This window comes from Culicoides brevitarsis, chromosome 1, assembly GCF_036172545.1.
Source record: "Culicoides brevitarsis isolate CSIRO-B50_1 chromosome 1, AGI_CSIRO_Cbre_v1, whole genome shotgun sequence".
In the NCBI taxonomy this organism is placed as follows: Eukaryota; Metazoa; Arthropoda; class Insecta; order Diptera; family Ceratopogonidae; genus Culicoides; species Culicoides brevitarsis.
Genome location: NC_087085.1, coordinates 22,842,703 through 22,865,138, shown reverse-complemented (window position 1 = coordinate 22,865,138; position 22,436 = coordinate 22,842,703). Strand labels below are relative to the sequence as shown.

Sequence of the window (22,436 nt, the reverse complement as noted above, 5' to 3'; positions counted from 1 at the left end):
CAATATCAAGTTTAGTCAATCAACAGGTGTAGCGCATGCGCGAATCTATATTTATTTATTTTTGGAATTCCGATCTGTTATTTCATATTGTTTACAATCAGAACATTTTCAATTTAACGATTACAATATGAAGATTGATTAAAATTAATTGTCAGCATCTAGTTCCGAAACTAAAGTCTAGCGTATTTAAGGTAATTTTCGATATAAATTAAAATTTTTTGTTATGAATCCTTCAGGTTGTTATAAAATTTTGACGTTGTCATCCTTCAGCTTTCAAAAGCAACCCTTGTTAAGGATGTATAATACGCATGCTTCCTAAATATTTATTCTTCGAACCATCAATTTCTAATTTGTGAAAATTTCAATTTGTATTTACTTAGGGAATAATCAGCCTTTATGTAATTTACAAATATATTTTACTCAACATTTAGAAGGGAGAGCAAAAAAAATGCATTTCGATCTGTTTACCTTTTTTTATAATTGAAATAAAATGTGTTACGTTAGTAATGATTAAAACCATTTTTAAGAATGCATAGGACTTGAAAATTTTCTGAAAACTCGAAAAAGTTCATAATTCAAAATATATGAACTTTTCTGTTTGTTGTGGCAGTGTTTAAAGTGTTTTAAAATTAAATAAATACAAAAGAGGAAAAATGACAGATGAATCGGATTCACTTTCAGAGGAAGAACGAAGTTTATTTCGACCTTTCACAAGGGAATCTTTGAAGGTTATCGAAGCACGTATTGCAGAAGAGCAAGCGAAACAAAAAGAATTGGAACGGAAAAGAGCAGAAGGAGAGGTGAGAATTGAAAAAATGAATGTTTTGACAAACATTCACAAGTAAAAATATTAAAAATTTTCATTACGGTCCAAAATTGACCTTAAAATTAAATGATACAAATTACTGGTATAAAATTATATTTTAAAAATTGTTTTTTAAAATTTATTTTGTTTTGTTTTATTTTCTTTTATTACATAATATTTAAAGACCATAATTAAAATAAGATTGACATATAAGTGAAACGAAATTAACAAACAATTAAGTACAAAATAAAATTAAGACACAAAGAGTTTGAAGTAAATATTAAATAGTACAAATTATCGATCAAATTGATATACTATTTTACAGGTTGAATATGGGAGACAGTCAAAGAAAAAAGAAGTAAGATTAAAAACTGTGAGGCTTGAAAAAATCTGTAGATTTGATTTTAAAATAACCCTAGCAAAGTCCAAATCAAAATAAAAACTTACCTTTACTTTTACCTTATTGAAATTTATTGCTCTGGAACTTTGCTTGGTATAATTCATAAAATGTGACAAAATTTTTGAAAAAATTATTTTATTTAGTATATTGATACACATTTTAACGCATTACTATGATAAATCATTACATTTCACTATTATCAAAATATCTGATTCCATTATAATTATAGAGCTTTGACTGAAAAATTGCAATTTTGTATTTTAGTAACTGATCGTTTTGTAGATTTTGGTTCAGAAAAAACATTCCTAAATAAATATTTACATGAGTTTTAAAACGTTTTACATAACTTACCAATTAAACTATGCACTTTCAATTTACACATATTTTAACCGATAGCTTTGAACTTTTAGCTATTATTAGCTTGTTTAGCCATACATTTGAGCCGAAAGGTTGGACAGGTTATACTGAATTATTATATTAACAAAATTTTCAAATTTGTAGAATATACCATTTTAAATTATACAAATAAATTAATTATTGTTTGTAGATTTGTTACTTAAAAAAAGAGAAAAACGTTATCTGTCCGATATTCATTTGTTAAAACAAGTTCATGAACGAACCTCATTAATGAAAAAAAGGTTTGTTATGAGTGTAGACAAATACATATATTAAAATTAGTTGCTGATGCAAATTATTAAATAAAAGATTGTGATTCGCATGCTATAAATACATTACATTATCTCAATCTATCTCAATCTCAAGCTGTACTTACAAAACAAAAAAATATACCTACTTAAAACAGATACGGTATGATGATGATGATGAAGACGAGGGACCACAACCAGATCCAACATTGGAACAGGGCGTACCAGTACCTGTTAGGATGCAGGGTGGATTTCCAGCAGAGCTTGCATCAACACCTTTGGAGGATATTGATACATTTTACTCTAACAAATTGGTAAGCTAAACATGACAGTTTAGTTTTTTTTTTATATATATTTAATAACTTTTTTTCAACTCTTGTTTTGTTACAGACGTTTGTTGTAGTTAGCAAAGGAAAGGACATTTTTCGGTTCTCAGCAACAGATGCTCTTTGGGTATTAGATCCTTTCAATCCAATTAGAAGAGTAGCAATCTATGTCTTGGTGCATCCACTCTTTTCATTATTTATCATAATAACAATTTTGACAAACTGTATATTAATGATAATGCCTAGCTCACCCCGAGTTGAATCAACCGAGTAAGAGATGATTGTTATCGTCAATATCGTTAAATGTTTTAATTTTGTTTTAAAACCTATAGAGTGATATTTACTGGAATTTACACTTTCGAGTCAGCAGTAAAAGTTATGGCAAGAGGCTTTATTTTGCAACCTTTTACATATTTAAGGGATGCTTGGAATTGGTTGGATTTCATTGTTATAGCTTTAGCGTAAGGTTTGAGTTATGTTTTTGTTTCAGTATTATTCGCAAAATCTATATTTTACAGTTATGTTACTATGGGGATTGATTTGGGAAACTTAGCTGCATTAAGAACATTCAGAGTATTACGTGCCCTAAAAACGGTGGCAATTGTACCGGGTAATTAAAAAAAAAATAATTATTAAAAAAATATTAACATTTACCTACTTTAATATTAAAAGGTTTGAAAACAATCGTGGGTGCCGTTATAGAATCAGTGAAGAATTTGAGAGATGTAATTATTTTAACAATGTTTTCATTATCTGTGTTTGCTTTGATGGGCCTTCAAATTTATATGGGTGTTCTTACACAAAAATGTATTAAAGTTTTTCCAACGGATGGATCATGGGGAAACTTATCACATGAAAACTGGGCTGCATTCAATAATAATAAATGTAAGTACTTTTTATTTACATACTTAGACAATTTTATTAATAATACATTGAAAAATATATTCTATAGCTAACTGGTTTTGGGGTGATCCTCCAGCACAGGATCCTCCTTTATGTGGAAACTCATCTGGTGCAGGGTATTTTAATTATTACATTTGTTTTAACTATAATTTTGTTAGCAATATTATGTTTATGTATTCAGAACTTGTCCTCCGGATTATATATGTCTCCAGGGCTTTGGACCAAATCCTAATTATGGATATACAAGTTTCGATACGTTTGCTTGGGCATTTTTATCGGCTTTCCGTTTAATGACTCAGGATTATTGGGAAAATTTGTATCAATTGGTAAATCATATAAATAAAATCAACATACAAGGATAGGTATCTCTCAATAAACTAATTTGTCTATTCAGGTGCTACGTTCAGCTGGTCCATGGCATATGCTCTTCTTCATTGTGATTATCTTCTTGGGTTCGTTCTACCTTGTAAATTTGATTTTGGCTATTGTAGCCATGTCGTATGACGAACTCCAGAAGAAGGCCGAAGAGGAAGAAGCAGCCGAAGAAGAGGCATTAAGGGTAAGGATATCTACACAGAACAATTTGAAATATGCATATTCCTATTTAACATTATTTTCTATAAGTATAAATGAATAACATAAATATATGTATATTTTCAAATTCAATTAATTTTTAGGAAGCTGAAGAAGCGGCTGCTGCCCGAGCAGCAAAACTTGAAGCTCAAGCTGCTGCAGCTGCAGGTGGCGGTGATCAACATAATAGTCATGCCGAACAAAATGCAAATATGGCAAAAAGCCCTTCAGACTTTTCGTGTCATAGCTATGAATTATTTGTCGGACAAGAAAAAGGAAATGATGATAACAATAAGGAAAAAATTTCAATCAAAAGCGAAGGTTTGGAATCAGTTGATAATATGTCAAGATCAATAGGACAATCTGAAACCCTTGCAGCTAAAGTGCGAAAAGTAATATTTTTGAATTTCATGATTTGTACGGAGATTCATACTAATTTCCGAAAAATCTTTAAAGGCTTCCTTATCATTGCCAGGATCTCCTTTCAACATAAGAAGAGGATCAAGAGGCTCGCATCAGGTATGAATTGTTGTAATTTTTAATGTAATTTTTACGTAATTTTTAAGCTTAACATCGTTTCTTTTTATATTATCAAAGTTTACTATTAGAAATAATAGAGGACGTTTCACATGCATTAATGGAAATGATCGGAAACCACTGGTTTTATCCACTTATTTAGATGCTCAGGAACATTTACCATATGCAGATGACTCAAATGCCGTTACGCCTATGTCTGAAGAAAATGGAAATATTTTAGTGCCCATGTACTACAATTTAGGTAATGACGAACTTAAAAAAGGTTGTTTCGTACATACTTTAACTAATTATTCGTAGGATCTCGACATTCTTCATACACCTCGCATCAATCGAGAATATCTTACACTTCGCATGGTGATTTATTAGGGGGTATTACTAAGGAGAGCAGACTTCGGGGTCGTTCCTCAAAACATGCAAATCCAATTGTTCAACAACCACTTAGCACAGCGAACATAAACTATGTAGAATCTAATCACAAAGGACAGCGAGACTATGTAAGAATAATAAACAAAAAAATAAATAAGATCGCTCCAAATTTTTTTCGAGCTTTTTGTCCCAAAAATTTTTTTTTCAAAAAAGGGGGGAGGATTTGAAATACTTTTTCATACAAAATGACAAAATTTAAAGAGTTTTTTTTTTGTCATTAATCAATATTATTATTGTTTTTAAGGTATATATCTACATTGAAAATTTCTTATTTAAAATTGATTTCAGAGCCATTTAATTAAAAAATAAAAAAAAAGTTTATAAAAAATTTTGAAAACATGAAAATCAAAAATAAAGTCAAAAAATTTTTTAAAATAAAATGGGGGGGAGGGGGCAAAAATAAAAAAAAAAGTTTTATCAATTTTTAAGCGTTAAATAATATTTTTGATGTTTTGATGTGATTTACTTTGAAATTTGCTTATTTAAAATAGATTTCAGAATATTTCATATTGAAAATTAAAGAAAAAAATTTCATAAAAAATAACTGTCAAAAAATTTTGAAAAAAAATTTAATAATTTTATGAAAAATATTTTTAGAGAAGAAAATTTATGATAAAATATGATTTTCAAAACAAAAATTAGAATAAATTGATAATTTTAAAAAATTTTTTTGAAATTTTTTTGAAAAATTTTGAAATTACACCCAAAAACGGTAATTTTTTGTTAAATTTTTAACTTTTTTTTTATTTTGCCCTATTGGATTTTCGACTTTTAAAATAAGGCATCGGACTTTATTTTTGATTTTAATTTGGAGCGGCCTAAGTTTAATGATTTTCAAATAAAAAATTTTAGAGAATAAAATTTTTGTAAAAATATTTTTTTCTAAGTTAGGCAAGTACAATTTCAAAAAATGTTTCACATTATTTTGAACCTTAAAAAGTAAGGAGGTGGGAGTAATGAATAATGATAATGGAAAACAATGATTTTAATGATTTTTCCATCTTTTTCACTATTTTTAAAGAGTTTTAATATTCAATTGTGTGCTTTAATGACATTTTAAATCTTTTATTTTAACATTTGGACAATTTTCGAAACAAAAAATTTTTTTAAATTTTCAAAAATTTTTTAACGACTTTTTTGAAATTTAAAATTTTTTGGCAAAAATTATAAATTTTTTAATTTTTTCTGTGAAAATTAGTCTAACCCTTTGAAAAATTGCAAAATATAACAAAATTTATAGATTTCAACCAATTTTTGATGATTCTTTGTCATTTTTCGTATGTTTTGAAGGTAAAAATATTTCAAAACCATTATCATTATTCTATTATTCCCTCCTTGGATTTTCGGAAAAAGTAAGGTGGGTGGACATGTGAAACATTTTTTGAAATTGCACTTGCCTTATTTAAAAAAAAAAAATTTAAAAAATAATTTAAAAATTCCTTGAAAAATTATGAAAATATACCAAAAAACGATCATTTTTGATGAAATGTTTGCCCCATTGGATTTTCGGCTTTTGAATTGAACCATGGGACAAAAAGTTCGAATAAAATTTAGAGCGGCCTAAATAAGAATTAAAAAAATGAAAAATAAAATTAAAGGAGGCACCAATGGATCGACATTCTGATATAGTAAAGGTTAAACAAAACGACAATCCATTTGTTCAGCAAACACAGACACAAACAGTGGTTGATATGAAAGGTATTTTTTTTTCCAAACCACATAACAATCTACCTAATAATTCCTTGTTTCAGATGTAATGGTGTTAAATGATATTATAGAACAAGCCGCAGGTCGCCAGAGTAGGGACAGTGATCATGGAGGTAAATAAAATATTTAAGAAACAAAAATTAAATCGCAAAAATTTAAATAAAAATAACAAATGATGGACATTACTTAAGCGAGTCAAGAAAATTTCACTAATCATTATTATTAGTCTCTGTGTACTACTTTCCAACAGAACATTGTGAAGATGATGATGATGAAGATGGGCCTACTCTAAAAGAGAAAGCTATTGAATTACTTCTCAAAGGTCTTGATATATTTTGTGTGTGGGATTGCTGTGAGCCTTGGTTGAGATTTCAGGAATGGGTTGCTTTTATCGTATTCGATCCTTTTGTTGAACTATTTATAACATTGTGTATTGTGGTAAACACATTATTTATGGCTTTAGATCATCACGACATGGATAAGGATATGGAAAAAATTTTAAAGAGCGGTAACTACGTAAGTTTTTCAATTAAACTAATTTATACTTACTCATAATAATGTCATCACCTTAACGTTTCAGTTTTTCACAGCAACATTCGCAATTGAAGCAACCATGAAATTAATGGCTATGAGTCCCAAATATTATTTCCAGGAAGGATGGAACATCTTTGATTTTTTCATAGTTGCCTTATCTTTAATTGAGTTAGGATTAGAAGGTGTTCAGGGTCTTTCTGTATTAAGGTCCTTTCGTTTGGTAAATGAATAATATATTTAAAAAACGAAGTTTTTTTTAACTTAAGTTCTATTTTACAAAAATTTCAGTTACGTGTATTTAAGTTAGCTAAGTCATGGCCTACACTAAATTTATTGATTTCAATCATGGGTAGAACCATGGGAGCTTTGGGTAATCTTACCTTCGTATTATGTATCATCATTTTCATATTTGCTGTTATGGGAATGCAGCTTTTTGGAAAAAATTATTATGGTAAATATTTTCTTACAAAATCAAATTTAAATTCAATTGATTTATTTTTTAGATAACGTGAGCAGATTTCCAGATGGAGAACTGCCAAGGTGGAATTTCACAGACTTTATGCATTCATTCATGATCGTGTTTCGAGTCTTATGTGGCGAATGGATTGAATCTATGTGGGACTGTATGCTTGTTGGTGATGCTTCATGTATTCCCTTCTTTTTAGCCACAGTTGTCATTGGAAATTTGGTCGTAAGTTCTGTATATGTATATTTTTTATTTGTATCTATCAATAGAATTTTAATTATAATATTTTGGTTTAGTTTGTCTGTTTTTTTTTTATTTATTTGTTCCTAAAATAAAAGTTGTAAATTCAGTTTCTAAACGAATATTATAAAAAGAATATTAAATTAATTGACAGGTTCTTAATTTATTCTTGGCTTTGCTTTTGAGCAACTTTGGATCATCGAGTTTATCAGCACCTACAGCAGATAATGATACGAATAAAATAGCAGAAGCTTTTAATCGAATCTCTCGATTTTCCAATTGGATAAAGCAAAGTATTAGGAACTGTCTAAAATATTTGAAGGATAAAATTACAAGTCAAATATCTGTACAACCATCAGGTAATAAAAATTATTGATTGTTTACAATTGTTTGTGTCGTGCGTTGTGGTAATTAAGTGTTGCATTAAGAATTGTTTTTTATTTGCATGCCCCTTTCTAGATAAGAAAAAAAAAATGTTTCTCTAAAAAACTGCCTATATAGTTCTCTGTGAATAAGTTTTTGTATGATTTTTGATGAACCTTAAGAATTAGGGAAAGGGTTAAGTAGTTATTATAATAATTTTTAAAAAGTTGATTGTTGTAAAAATGTAACTGTTCAGGTTTTGTATCTATTTGTTCATATAGCCATTTTTGATCGCTTATTAATAAAAATTTATCGAAACTTGACTGTGGTTTGTACAAAAATTATAGTCAAGCGAATGTGTCCCTGTTTCACTTCAGAGCTTAAAGATAATGACATGTGTATGACAGCAGATGAGATCTTAGTAGACGGTTTGATCAAGAAAGTCGTAAAAGAACAAAATCAATTAGAGGTTGCTATTGGCGAAGGAATGGAATTCACCATACATGGTGATGTAAAAGCTAAGACGAAAAAATCTAAGCACTTAATGAATAATTCAAAGGTAAAACAGATATATGCATTTACATTCAAAAAGTATATACTAAATTAAATTTTTAATTTCAGATGATTGGTAATTCTATTAACAGCCAGATAGATAATAGGTTCGAACATGAGTTGAACGATAGAGGATTATCTCTTCAAGATGATGAAACAATTAGTATAAAATCTTATGGAAGTCATAAAAATCGTGATTTCAAAGATGAGAGTCACAAAGGAAGTGCCGAAACAGTCGATGGCGAAGAAAAACGAGATGTCAGCAAAGAAGACTTGGGCATTGAAGAAGGTAAAGCATACATTTTTTTTGTGGAAATATGAGAATATTTTTACCATCTTGTAGATGATGAAGATGGAGAAGAAGGTCCATTAGAAGAGGAAATTATTATACATGCAGACGAAGATGAAGTTATCGAAGATGCCCCGTCAGATTGTTGTCCTGATAACTGTTACAAGAAATTCCCCTTTTTAGCAGGAGATGATGATGCACCATTTTGGCAGGGATGGGCAAATCTTCGACTAAAAACATTTCAACTGATAGAAAATAAATACTTTGAGACAGCAGTCATTTCATTGATATTATTGAGCAGTTTAGCTTTAGTAAAACAACATTATAAATTCAAAATTGAAGAACTTATCTTACTTAATTTAATTTTTAGGCATTGGAGGATGTTAATTTACCTAATCGTCCAATTCTTCAGGATATATTATATTATATGGATCGGATTTTTACGGTTATATTTTTCATCGAGATGTTAATAAAATGGTTAGCATTAGGATTCAAAGTTTATTTTACCAATGCTTGGTGTTGGTTGGATTTCGTCATTGTTATGGTAAATAATGCAATTCACAGAACTTGCATTATGATGATTATGATTTTTATATACCAGGTGTCGTTGATTAATTTTATTGCATCATTATGCGGAGCCGGAGGTATTCAAGCTTTCAAAACAATGAGAACTCTCAGAGCTCTACGTCCACTAAGAGCCATGTCGAGAATGCAGGGAATGAGAGTATGTATCGATATAAATACTTTTTTATCGTCAATAATATTTACATAAGATTATTTTCATAATAATTTCCAAAAATAAATAAACAAATCCTGATTTTTAGGTTGTAGTTAATGCTCTTGTACAAGCAATACCTTCTATCTTTAATGTACTGTTGGTCTGTCTAATATTTTGGCTGATTTTTGCTATTATGGGTGTGCAGTTATTCGCCGGAAAATATTTCAAGGTAATTATCAGAATGTTGAAAATAAATAAATAAAGTTCACTCAGGAGTTTAGGCTCCGTACGTCCATAAAATAATTTTAATATGTGAAGAGTTCAAAAGAATTTAACAAAAAAATTAAATAACGGACTTATCGAATAAATTTATGCTAAAAACTTTCTTGAATATTGATTACATTTTAGTGCGTAGACCAAAATGGAACCACACTTCCTCATGAAATAATACCAGATGTCAATGCATGTATAGCTGAAAATTTATCGTGGGATAATTCACCTATGAACTTCGATCATGTTGGCAAAGCTTACCTTTGTCTCTTTCAAGTTGCAACATTTAAAGGATGGATTCAAATAATGAACGATGCCATTGATTCTAGAGAAGTAGATAAATCTTTTGAAGTATTTTAGAACATATGATCATATTCAATTTTCTAATAGGTTGGAAAACAACCAATTCGTGAAACAAATATATATATGTATTTATATTTTGTATTCTTCATCATTTTTGGTTCCTTTTTCACACTCAATCTTTTCATTGGTGTTATCATTGACAATTTTAATGAGCAAAAGAAAAAAGCAGGCGGTTCATTAGAAATGTTTATGACTGAAGATCAGAAAAAGTACTATAACGCAATGAAGAAGATGGGTTCGAAAAAGCCGATGAAAGCGATTCCAAGACCAAAAGTAAGAATCAGTCACCATTAAATTTCGGTTTAATGTTTAATGTAGACATACAGATTAAAAGTAGTTTTAGCTTTTAGGTGCTTAGACGTTAACATTATATATAATCTTGAATTTTGTTAATTTAATGCTTAAAGCTACAAGTATTTAGTTGGTTTTACTATTATTCCTTCTGTATACCTATGAATTATAAAAAAATAAGCTTTTTATGTAAAAGGTTCAAAAAAATTGCAGTTTTATATTATTTTGTTTTCCTTTATTTATTTTTTTTAATTTCATCGATTTTTCCATTTTTTTATCTAGTTTCAGTAGGTAGTTTTATTTATATCTAGCATTTTTACAATCTCATAGGTTAGAATCTAAGTTTTGCATATTACCTATATTACTACTAATCCAAAGACATAAAATTTGTTTTCTATCTTGCTTTATCAAAAAAAAAACACATGTGCAAGACTTTTGATGTCTATATTACATTTCTCGTTTAACCATAGTTTCTAAAGATTTAGTATTTCCTGTTTTTTTAGTGGAGACCACAAGCGATAGTGTTCGAAATAGTAACAGACAAAAAATTCGATATGATTATCATGCTCTTCATCGGGTTCAACATGTTAACTATGACTTTAGATCATTATCAACAAACAGAAATCTTTACTATGATTTTGGACTACCTGAATATGATCTTTATAGCAATTTTCAGCAGTGAATGCCTTATGAAAATATTTGCTCTACGATATCACTATTTTGTTGAGCCGTGGAACTTATTCGACTTTGTTGTAGTCATACTCTCAATATTAGGTAATAATTAGACATAAATAAAAATATTAATTTTTATTTAAATAGTATAGTAAAATTTTAGTTGTACCTACATTTTATTTTTATATTTTTTTTTATAAAAATACGTAGTCAAGACCCTAGTTATTTTAAAATCATTTATTCCAGTACAATTTTTGGCAAACTAATGTAAAAAATTGTACTGAAGATGTCAAAGTTTACGTTAATATTTTGAGTAATGGCTAATACGTATAAATATACCACCGACTATGTGATGTTAAAAAACCAAAAATATTTCTAAGGAAAATAGAAAATTTTAAGATAGGTAGGAGAGATGGTTTAATCAGGAGTTCTATAAGAACCTCCATCGTATAAAATTTTATGAGGTAAATTTATTTTTGATTAGTATAGTTTTTCTAGTATAGTGTTTAAAAACAGTAAAAATATTACTTTTTTTAGTTTTTTGTACGACTGAATTGGGAGTATTGTACAGAGTGATTTAAAAAATAAAAGGTCTGTTTGTTAATTTAGTACGAAGGTTCAAAGATGCTCTAGATTTGAAATCCATAAAAAAAACTATATTCTTACAAATATATCTATATGAATTTAATTTCAACTATCTAATACTTTCGTTGTTTTTCGTAATAACTAATTTTGGTCACGTGTGCGAAAAAACAAAATGGAATAAATAAATTAAAAATATGTAGGCAAATAAATAAAATATGGTAAACTAAGTAAATTCAAACAAGAAAAAAAAATCAATTCTGTAAATTATTAGCATTTTGATATTTAAAAATTTAATTAAAATTGTAGTTTTAGTGGTAGTGATAATATTTACTTATTAGAACAATAAGACTCACTTCCTAATAACTTTATTCACTGTAAATAATTTTAGAATATAAGAATTCTAAATCAAGAGATTTTTTTAGAGGAAAAACTTGTCAGCCAATCCTGATTATACTAAACCCTCTACTTTTCCAGCTTTCTAAGTTTTCTTAGAAATAGTTTTTTTTTTTATTTTTGATAAAAAAAATGGTTGTCCAAGTAAAAAAAAAACAGAAAACGTATTTGATTTTACACAAAATGATATATCCATATCTCTCTAATAACAAATTGATATTTTCGTAGGACTTGTTTTAAGTGACTTGATCGAAAAATATTTTGTCTCACCGACACTTTTACGTGTTGTAAGAGTAGCAAAAGTTGGACGAGTACTTCGGTTAGTCAAAGGAGCAAAAGGAATAAGAACGCTGTTATTTGCCTTAGCAATGTCACTTCCAGCTCTGTTTAACATCTGTCTGTTACTGTTTTTGGTGATGTTCATTTTTGCCATATTCGGGATGTCTTTTTTTATGCACGTTAAGGACAAGAGTGGCTTAGATGATGTTTACAACTTTAAGACTTTTGGTCAAAGCATGATTCTGCTATTTCAGGTAAGCGCATACGTGCTTATTGTCAAGTGAAAAAAACTTCGGAAGATTATAGTTAAAATTTGTATTTTTTTTAAATTTTATATAGATGTCCACCTCTGCTGGCTGGGATGGTGTTCTAGATGGAATTATCAATGAAGAAGAATGCGAAAAACCTGATAATGATAAAGGAAATCCAGGCAATTGTGGCTCAGCAACTGTAGGAATTACATTTTTGCTATCATATTTGGTCATCAGCTTTCTAATTGTCATAAACATGTACATTGCTGTTATTTTGGAGAACTACTCACAAGCTACTGAGGATGTCCAAGAGGGATTAACTGATGATGATTACGATATGTACTATGAAATTTGGCAACAGTTTGACCCAGAAGGTACCCAATACATCAGATATGATCAATTATCTGACTTCCTCGATGTGTTGGAACCACCTTTGCAAATCCACAAACCGAACAAATTCAAGATTATATCTATGGATATTCCCATCTGTAGAGGAGACATGATGTTTTGTGTAGATATTTTAGATGCTCTTACAAAAGACTTTTTTGCACGAAAAGGAAATGCGATTGAAGAAACTGCAGAATTAAGTGAAGTGCAGCCAAGACCAGATGAGGTAGGATATGAACCTGTTTCATCAACGCTATGGAGACAAAGAGAAGAGTATTGCGCCAGATTGATTCAACATGCATGGCGAAAACATAAAAAGCACAAGGATGATGGACACGATGGTACTGGTGATGAGACGGATTATGATACTGGCGGAGGTGAAGTAACTGATGATAATGATCTGAGTAGGAGAGATGATATATTTTCTTCAAAGGACAACGACGGAAGTGGCAACGGTAGACAAACTGCAGTTTTGGTCGATAGTGATGGGTATGTGACAAAAAACGGACACCGAGTAGTAATTCATTCGCGTTCTCCAAGTATCACATCTAAAACGGCAGATGTGTGAGATTTACTTCGCCAATAAATGATATATATTATCATTTGGATAAGACGGATTCAATCAAAAAATTACATACTTTAATTTAAAAAAAACGGCGAGATGTTAATTTCACTTTTTTTTTTACCAAAAAGTAGCATATCTGATGAATAGATAGTTTAAAATAAATAACAATCAAATGGTCAAAAGACTCAAACGATTAATTGTTTAGCTATGCTGAAAAATAAATATATTGTGCGCGATACTAAATAATATCTTAAATTGTTAACAAAAACTACAAAATATTACATATATGTAAAATATGTTGGTTTTCGCGATGTAAGCGAAAAAAAATTGCTTGTACAAAACTCAATTTGATAAATTTTAATGCTATTACACACAAATATTGTTATATCACGCTTAAGGATTTTTATTAAAAATTATAATACAAAAGAAACAGTGTTTTAGCTCATGTCCAATTGACGACATAACTTATGTCACATTAAAATTTTCATTGAGAAAGGTACTTAGCAAACAAAATTTTATAATGTTTTTTTTTTCAACTGTGAATCTATTATTGTCAAAATTTAATCAATTTTTCTTTGCGTTAAGTATTTAGAAACTTTAAAATCAAAACTAAAAAAATTGAAATTTTATTATAAATTCGATTTTAATCATAGTAATTTTATTCGTTTTATTTTAAATTAGTTTATTTTTTGTCAAAAATTCTCATTTTTACATTTGGTTTTTTTTTGTCAAAATAACAGAGGACGACAAAAAATCGTCATAAGACACTTATACATACTAATATTTGCCTACCATATCTGTGAATAAGAGTAATGAACACGACTTTTTTTCATTGGTAACTTTGCACAGGGCATTTGAACGTTTTACTTCCAAAGTGCTGATTCTGAATCGACTAAAAGCATTCTTGATGTGGTTCCAAACTACGTTTTACCGCAATACGTCTTTTGAGCAAGCGAAATAGCGAAATTGTTTATTGAACATTTAAATAGAACTACGGTCTGTAGAACGATTCGGTTTTGTTATTTTTTAAAGACTCGAAGATAAGACTTTAATTATGTCAGGTAGAGGAGAAGGTAGCAGGTAACATTGCTTTTCAGTTACAATTTTTGGAATACAAAAGTCATACATCCAGTACTGAAATTTGATTTACAAAATATTCAAGATGAAATAGGTTTAAATATTAAAAATAGATTATGTATTTTTGAAAACAGTAGCATCACATTTCCTAATTTTTGTGAATATATATGAAGGCAAATAAAGTGAAACACATAGTTTTAATTAACTTCCATATTCATGTTCAAAAAATGGAAAGAAACACATTTCAAACGAATTTAAGTAATTTTCGAACATTTTTCAAAACATCTTTTAGGGGTTATGGAGAAAAGCAAAGAAAACCGCTCCCTACTGAGCCACCTTTTATCGCTTTTGTTGGTAACTTACCACAAGGCCTCGTGCAAGGGGATGTAACAAAGATTTTTGACGGTTTTTGTATAAAAAACGTACGTCTAGTGAAAGACCGAGAGACGGATGAATTTAAAGGATTCTGTTATGTTGAGTTTGAAACAGTAGATCATTTGATGCGGGCTTTGGATTTGGATGGGCGAATTCAATTAGATGAAAGCCCTGCACCATTGAGAATCGATATCGCTGAGTCTAAAAAACATGAACGGTGAGTATTGATGTAGATGAACATTAAATGATAATAATTTTTTTTATATTAATAAAAAAAAGAGGTCCTAATCGTAATGGAAAACCATTTCATCGTTCGGCTAACGATCGTCCTCATGATTTCTACAATAAAGGTCAATTTGAGGGACACCGGGACAAAGGTCAATTCGATGGTATGCTCTAATAATATTTGATAGTGCATCTCTTTTTCATTCAAGTTATTCTACTTAAAGGTCGTAATAATGCGAACCGTGGAAGGTATGGACATTTTAATGATTCCGGTTCTCGCAATGATTGGGGAAAAAAAAATACTGGATATGACAAAAATACGCGTGATTTTCAATACAGAAATAACAAAGACGATGGCCATTTCAGTGGTAATCGTCAATACCGGTCCTATAAAAATGATAATCCAAGAAAAAGTACTGAGGAACAACAGCCGATTAGTGTGGAAGGTATTTCTGTTTTCTTTTTCCTTTTTTTTGCATTTAAATGAAAATTTATAATACATTTCGTCAGATCGAGATGCTGGACGACCTAAATTGGTTTTACAACCAAGAACTGTGAAGGAACCAGTTAATGCATTAGCAGAGACAAAACAAGCTGCAGCAATATTCGGAAATGCAAAACCAAGAGAAGAAAAATCTTTACCAGACAAAACCACATAAGAAACTTTAAGTTACTTGAATGCTGGTATAACAGCTTACAAATATTATATAATTTTTCAGTATAATAATAAAGTATGTTTGATTGTCGAGCTAAACGTTTTTAGGTTCTGTTGATGATTGTAGATAAATCTGCACAATTTAAAAAATTCTTTCCAATAAAACTTTCAAACATAATTGTATGTCAATTTTTCAAATTAAAAAAAAATCTTTTTTTTTTGTTAATTTTTTCTATTTTAATTTTAAAAAACATACATATAAAATATCCATGGATAGTTTTGATTCAATAGCTTTCAAAAATTATTTTTAATTTTAAAATTAACACAACTGCTTAACTATAGAAATAGGTTCTGATTGAGCCTCCACCTTGACTGTAGTTGGAAACTAAAAAAAAAATGTAGATATAAAACATACATTTACATGTGTATCGCAACTTACATGTCCAATGGTATTTATCGAAACATCTGAATACACTATATCTGCAGTTTGCTCTTTGATTCGTTTGCTAATGTGTGATTTAACGTGTTTTCTCAAATGATCCTTACGATAGAAACCTTTCCCGCATTCACCACAAATCTGAAAATAAAAATAAATTGCATGATAACGCAAACAACTATGTGAATTATCTAATTTCACCTCGGTTTTATTTCCACTATGAATAACCACATGTAAATTAAGATGCTCTTTTCTTTTAAAGCCTTTGCCACAAATAGTACAAATGTAAGGTCTTTCTGGATTGTGTCCTAGTTTATGTCTTTCTAAGTGTTCTTTTCGTTTAAGTCCTGCACCACATATATCACAAATAAATCTAATATAAAATAATTAAATCGAAATAGTACCTATAATGATTTCGTTATTAAAATAAACGTTTACCGCCTATCTATTTTATGAAGTAACAAGTGTTTTTCCAGGCAAGATTTTTCCGAATATGCCATTTGACACTCAGGGCAGCAAAATAATGTTGTCCCATCGAGTGCTGTAGCTATGTGTACAGATCCTGGTTTTTTATTTACTTTGTTTTGTGAGAGTTTCTTTTTATTTTTAATTTTGTTTAATGGCTTAGGATCTTCTTTCGTATCTTCTTCAAATTGCTTTTCATCCAACATTGCTGTCTCATTTTCTTCTATCTGGAAAAAAAAAATTATTTAATTTTGTTTTTAATCATTTATTTTGTTTTTAAGAGTTACCTTGAATATTAGAGGATCAGTTATTAACTGACATTGTTGTGTATTAACTTGATCTTTGTTTTTATGACGCCCACCATTTTTTTTATAATTTCTATAAAGTTTTCAAAGAGAATGAGTATAACTGCAACGTAAATTTTAAGAACTTACTTTTTATTCTGAGTACTTTCATGAAGGACTATTTTTGTAGAGTCGATTGCCTCGGATGTTTGTAAATCTTGTGGCTGAATAGCTGCCAGCACCGTCATATCTTTTAATCAATAAATTAAATAATTAGAAAAAACAACATCTAGCTATATGGATGAGCTTACCATCTGTAAATCCATTTTGACATAGTATTTCACCTTGGTCATTATTATAAGCAACTGTTATTATATGACTATTGTATTCTGTTGTATTCTGGTAAGATGGTAAAGTTTGTAGTGGAATATGTATTTGTCCCAACGATCCAAGTTGTCCTAATCCCATTTTTGGTGGGAAAGCATTTTGTTGCAATAAATTTGGATTCAACACTTGAATTTGAACTGTTTGAGCATCATTTAATTTAGCACCGGGTAAGGATATAGGCAACGTTATATATGTGGGAGTGGGAATTAATCCTGTACCAAAAGACACAGCTTGGTCAATTCCTTCAGGAAACACTTTTTCGTCCATAGATACTAAAATGAAGAAAACAACTATTAAGATTTTTGAGCAATAACGGTGAAAACAACCTAAGTGTAATAAATATTAACACATCTTTATTTACAACTGGTTACACAGAGGATTAGATTGACGTTGCATATAATTCTTTAGTTTTCTTTTGTTTCTATTCCAAATATCTTATATTTTTTACATAAATACTTACATTAATGTTTCTTTTTGTACTTAGCTTTTAATTTTTGAATAGTACGGTTTATAAGGTGCTAAATACAAAATTTAAAATTATTTAATTTTAGAAAGTTTTTTATTTATTTACTAAACAACTACAAAGTTTCATTGGTGAATATATGTATGTATGTACCCTACCAATAATTATCTTGATATTATCATGTATTGAGGTAGGTATTTATTTATAAATAAATCAATTTACTTAATAGATATAAAAATAATGCTAATTATTATAATAAATAATTTATATTTAATATTTAATTTAATAACTATACGACAATACATTTGAATTACCTGTTTTTATTTTAATTATGTTTTATTTATATTTACCATATTGTCTGTCTTGTAGCTGCACATATTTTTATGTTGCATTAACGAATTTTGTAAAAACTTTATTTAATAAATATTTCTGTTTTAAAAAAAACTATATAAATTTTTACGTCAAAAAAAAAACCAAAGTTTAAAAAACAGACCTATTCTTCACAATAGAGTTCACTTTAGAGTTTTTAGTTTATCAAAATAAACAAGGGGAACGAACAAGTTTTCGTTAAAAAAGAAACAGGTATCTTAAAATAAACGTAATATGTTCCTAAATTCAGGTATCCTAAATTTTAATAATTTTTGTGCATATCTTTGTATCAGATGGCTAAAAATCTTTAGATTTTATTAATTAGTGGTTTGAAGCCGTCAAACAATTGTTTGAACTTACTTTTTTTCAAGAAAAACAAAATCTTGGTAAGGTTGGATGACTTAACGTGATGAGCATTTTTGTTCGTGATTTTCAATTTTTGTTTGATATAAAAAGTTTAAAGGTAGAAATTTTGATGCAAATTGTCATAAATAAAAAAAAACTTATTGTATTCAAGGATATTCAGCTTGAACTTTGCACACATGTTTAGCCATGCTAAATAAACTTTTTTGCAATGTTACAGAAATCTAAGATCATCAAATCGATAAAAACTAAAAACTCGTAAATTTTGATTTTTTCGTTTTAGTATTTCAAAATCAACTATATTTTTGAAGCTCATTTTTTCTATGAAAATCCTGATAAATCATAAAAAGTCTTCATGGAGGCATTAATTTACTTCTTATATTTTGCGAACACATGCACTAAAACGTGCAAAACAAAGATTTTAAGCAATTTTTAGTGTAATTTAAAATCCCGGTAGGTCAAGACTCATATCACGATAAGTCAAGAATCTGATAATTTTAGGAAAATTCAGTTTTTTCATGAAATATGTACTATATAAACTCGAATTTTATAATTGAAAGTAATGAACATGTGAATGCTTAATTCATCACAAAAATTGGTTTCCAAATATATTAATTCTAAGACCAAAAAATTAATTATCAAAGTCAAAAAGTCACGGTAAGTAATGCCCTGACCCTACAATAGTTGTAAAACGGTAACATTCGGTTAAAAGAGAATAAATACTTTACTTATTGGCAGGGAATTGGAATATATTAAAAAAAAAAAATTATACGTCAAAAAGAGACCAAATAGGTGTGTTATTCAGTCTAATTATTTAAATATTGGTTTATAAAATAATTTTTGTTTGAGAATCTTGTTTTAAGAAGCCAATTCCATTGTATTGAAGAATACTTTAAGATAATATTTAGATAAATAACAACGAAGAGAAGTCTGAAAACTACCGGAAAGTGATGAACATTTTCCGAATATGCAAACATGGCACATTATTGATGTATTATAGAAAAATGCAATATTTTGTTTGAAAAAAGGTAGACATACATTTAGAGGTTTGTATTGCAGTTATATTAAAAGTAATTTAAATTAAATTTTATTAAATAACAAACGATATTAACAAAAAGAAGTAAATACTGTGTATTATACTCATATACTTATGAAAGTATTTCATGTAGAAATTTAGCTTGAATTCCTGTACTTTTGTCCTGTAAAATGAAAACTTAGAAAAAACATTATTTGTATTTTTTACAGGTTGAAAAAATTTCCATAAAATGGTTTTATCTATGAAGAAATCCTTCAATAAGGAAATCAAAAACGATCAATTGGAAGAACTACATTATGGTCCAGGAATTGTATCAAAATTACGCTGCCGATATATGAGTCTGACTCTTAATCAAGGATGCACAAAACAAAGACCGTCCTTAAATATCCTTCGTAGATCCACGAGTTTAAACAATCTAATAGAAACAGCGGATGCAAAAGTGTTAGACCAAGACACCAATACCGCAGAGAAATATAAAATGAATGGTGATATTAACACTGTTGCGAAATCGTATGAAACATTGTTGGAACCAAAAGAAAATGAATATAGTAATCGAAATTGTGAGACTCCGAGTGAAAATGATCAACCACCTACTGATGTAGTAAAAGAAAAGTTACGAATTTTTGAGCCAAACTGGATGAATACGAAAAAAATTCACTTTCCAAAAAAGTATGTGGCTAATAAACATTCTAATGGATTCAACTCTAAGAAAGTGACGAACATTTGTGAAAAGTATCAGGAAAACATTATTGATGAAAACATTCCAAGCTTAGCCAGAAAAATTGAAAAAAACAAACCTGAAATTCCCGTTAAGAACAGCATTTCTATCAATAAAATAATTCTAAGGAAGCCCGTAGGAAAAAGCAAGAGTGATATAGAAATTCCAATTGTGGGAGCAAATTCTAGTAGTAAAACTGATCAAAATGAAGGTCCTAAGAAGAGTCAAAAGCACGCTCAGGCGTCTGTTGAGACACAAAGTATGATATTTAACTTTAGCAACAGAAAGGAAATACCATCACATCTTCCGGACGTTTCAAACGCAGATGACAATTCAGTGACTGTTGTATGTTTTTTGTTAATTTTTTGTTATACAATTAAGTAAATTACTTAGTTAACATATTTCTTTTTATTTTGATTATAGGTCGACTATGAAGACACAAGTTCTCCATCCAAATTTGAATTTATCAATGCAAATATTGTATTCGAAGGAAAGTCATGTATGAAAACTGAAGGAAGGAACGTTAAGCTTAAAATAAAATTCAATGATTTATTGACTTCGACATTTGAGTATCCTTCTGAAAACTGCCTCTTTGACTCTCCATCATCACCGTCGTCGAAATTAGATGTACATCAAGGTAAGTAAAATTGAGATATAAAAATAACGTTGTTTGATGAAAAATGATTATTAGATGTTTCAAAGGTAGTCTTGGTCGTATCAAAAAACGGAACTGAAACAACCGAAAATATCAAGGGATGCAAAACAGATTCTAAAGCATTTTGGAGTGATGAAACCCATTCAACAGATATACTATTTTAGATAGAATTCCAGATTAAATTATTTCATAAAATCACATCCACTAAAACAATATTAAATTTATTACGTACTATGACTTATTCACTAGCTTTAAGTAACGTTCCATGACTTTTTTTTATTGAGATATTACATATTTTTTTTTGTATTGTATGTAGTATTTTTTAAGTTCTGAGAACAACTGCCAAGTTTTATTAAGTTGAAAAATATTTACAATCACATTTGCTTGCCTTAAATAATATTATTTTATTTTAGTAAAACAAAAAATTAGAAATTCAATTCGAAAACAACTTTTAAACTGTAAAATCGGATGTGATTTAAAGACAACGTTAAATGCATATTATGACCGCTTCTTAGAAATACGTATTTTTGATAAACTTTATATGGAACAATTATTTAGTCTATACGAAAAACGGACACAGTCTGAAAAATCATTGAAAATAGGTGCAAACACTGAATTCAGTTAAAAAAATGATTTATAAAAATAAGAAATTTGAATATTTTTATCAACTTTTGTATTTAGTGAATAATAAATAAAAATAATTGTAATACATATTTAATGAGTAACTTTTTATTTGGAACATTGTAAGAAAAAAATATTAAAGGTGAACAAAATTTTTGTTAAATTTCGACGGTTTACGATTATAGGGGGGGGGGGGGGGGGGGGGGGGTCAAAAATGCCCTATTCTTGCCGACGCCTTTAATGGATGACGCCATATTGGTATTTTCAGAATGGAATACATAAGATGTAATTAGAAATTGCAGAAATAAAAAAAATATTTCTCACACATCAATTTTTTACCGCATTTCAATTTTTTTGAAAAAAATGCGGTATTGTGCTCGTGATGTCGTCCGTCCGTCCGTCCGTCTGTGTGGTGTGCCACTTTAACTTTGTTTGAATTAGCAGGTTTGGCGAATTCTTTTCAATTGACAGATTTGACAGCATATTTAAAAAAATTATCCGTTGGAAATTTAAATGAGTGTTCATCCGTTGGAAAATGTTGTCGATGAAAATTAGTGGAAAACTTCGGGAAAACTCGGAAAATTCATGGAAAATCGGAAAATCTTGAAAAATTTTAAAATGTTCAGGGGAGTCTCGCGAGTAACATGGAAAGTGAAAATTGATGAAAATTTTCGGGAAAACTCGGAAAATTCATGGAAAATCGGAAAATCTTGAAAAATTTCAAAATTTTAAAATGTTCAGGGGAGTCTCGCGAGTAACATGAAAAGT

At 29.0% G+C, this 22,436-nt stretch overlaps 4 protein-coding genes across 10 annotated transcripts; 3 read left to right on the top strand and 1 right to left on the bottom strand.

Moving 5' to 3' along the window:
- Positions 1–463: 463 nt before the first annotated feature.
- On the top strand, positions 464–13,905 carry LOC134836760 (sodium channel protein para). Of its 4 annotated transcripts, none has more exons than XM_063851973.1 (32): positions 464–800; positions 1,131–1,163; positions 2,008–2,163; positions 2,240–2,445; positions 2,508–2,636; positions 2,694–2,785; positions 2,848–3,060; positions 3,128–3,194; positions 3,260–3,404; positions 3,473–3,637; positions 3,756–4,043; positions 4,108–4,170; positions 4,249–4,429; positions 4,486–4,682; positions 6,213–6,312; positions 6,366–6,434; positions 6,548–6,837; positions 6,902–7,075; positions 7,144–7,306; positions 7,359–7,546; positions 7,716–7,920; positions 8,302–8,483; positions 8,546–8,765; positions 8,820–9,076; positions 9,136–9,309; positions 9,367–9,489; positions 9,590–9,712; positions 9,892–10,086; positions 10,144–10,389; positions 10,911–11,181; positions 12,286–12,590; positions 12,676–13,905. In XM_063851973.1, exons 1-32 carry the CDS (start codon positions 654–656, stop codon positions 13,540–13,542), a joined length of 6,234 nt encoding a protein of 2,077 aa, XP_063708043.1. In that variant the 5' UTR covers positions 464–653; the 3' UTR covers positions 13,543–13,905. The 4 variants fall into 4 exon arrangements, with proteins under 4 accessions (XP_063708043.1, XP_063708040.1, XP_063708044.1 ...); XM_063851970.1 differs by having other exon boundaries at positions 8,272–8,483; XM_063851974.1 differs by lacking the exon at positions 1,131–1,163.
- Positions 13,906–14,465: 560 nt separating this feature from the next.
- Positions 14,466–15,964, top strand: LOC134838430 (eukaryotic translation initiation factor 4H). The gene is made up of 5 exons (XM_063853963.1): positions 14,466–14,619; positions 14,909–15,208; positions 15,271–15,380; positions 15,441–15,662; positions 15,727–15,964. Exons 1-5 carry the CDS (start codon positions 14,594–14,596, stop codon positions 15,873–15,875), a joined length of 807 nt encoding a protein of 268 aa, XP_063710033.1. The 5' UTR covers positions 14,466–14,593; the 3' UTR covers positions 15,876–15,964.
- A 120-nt stretch (positions 15,965–16,084) lies between these two features.
- On the bottom strand, positions 16,085–18,034 carry LOC134838419 (fez family zinc finger protein 2-like). Its single transcript, XM_063853952.1, has 8 exons — positions 17,904–18,034; positions 17,368–17,715; positions 17,207–17,306; positions 17,060–17,150; positions 16,746–16,999; positions 16,509–16,680; positions 16,311–16,448; positions 16,085–16,256 (listed from the first exon to the last, which is right to left on the bottom strand). The coding sequence occupies exons 2-8, from the start codon at positions 17,708–17,710 to the stop codon at positions 16,191–16,193; spliced, it is 1,164 nt and encodes a 387-aa protein (XP_063710022.1). The 5' UTR covers positions 17,711–17,715; positions 17,904–18,034; the 3' UTR covers positions 16,085–16,190.
- A 1,390-nt stretch (positions 18,035–19,424) lies between these two features.
- LOC134836913 (uncharacterized) lies at positions 19,425–21,484 on the top strand. Of its 4 annotated transcripts, none has more exons than XM_063852194.1 (4): positions 19,425–19,666; positions 19,884–20,737; positions 20,816–21,029; positions 21,084–21,484. In XM_063852194.1, the coding sequence occupies exons 2-4, from the start codon at positions 19,904–19,906 to the stop codon at positions 21,209–21,211; spliced, it is 1,176 nt and encodes a 391-aa protein (XP_063708264.1). In that variant the 5' UTR covers positions 19,425–19,666; positions 19,884–19,903; the 3' UTR covers positions 21,212–21,484. The 4 variants fall into 4 exon arrangements, with proteins under 4 accessions (XP_063708264.1, XP_063708265.1, XP_063708266.1 ...); XM_063852195.1 differs by having other exon boundaries at positions 19,425–19,684; positions 21,099–21,484; XM_063852196.1 differs by having other exon boundaries at positions 19,425–19,684; positions 21,095–21,484.
- Positions 21,485–22,436: the final 952 nt, after the last annotated feature.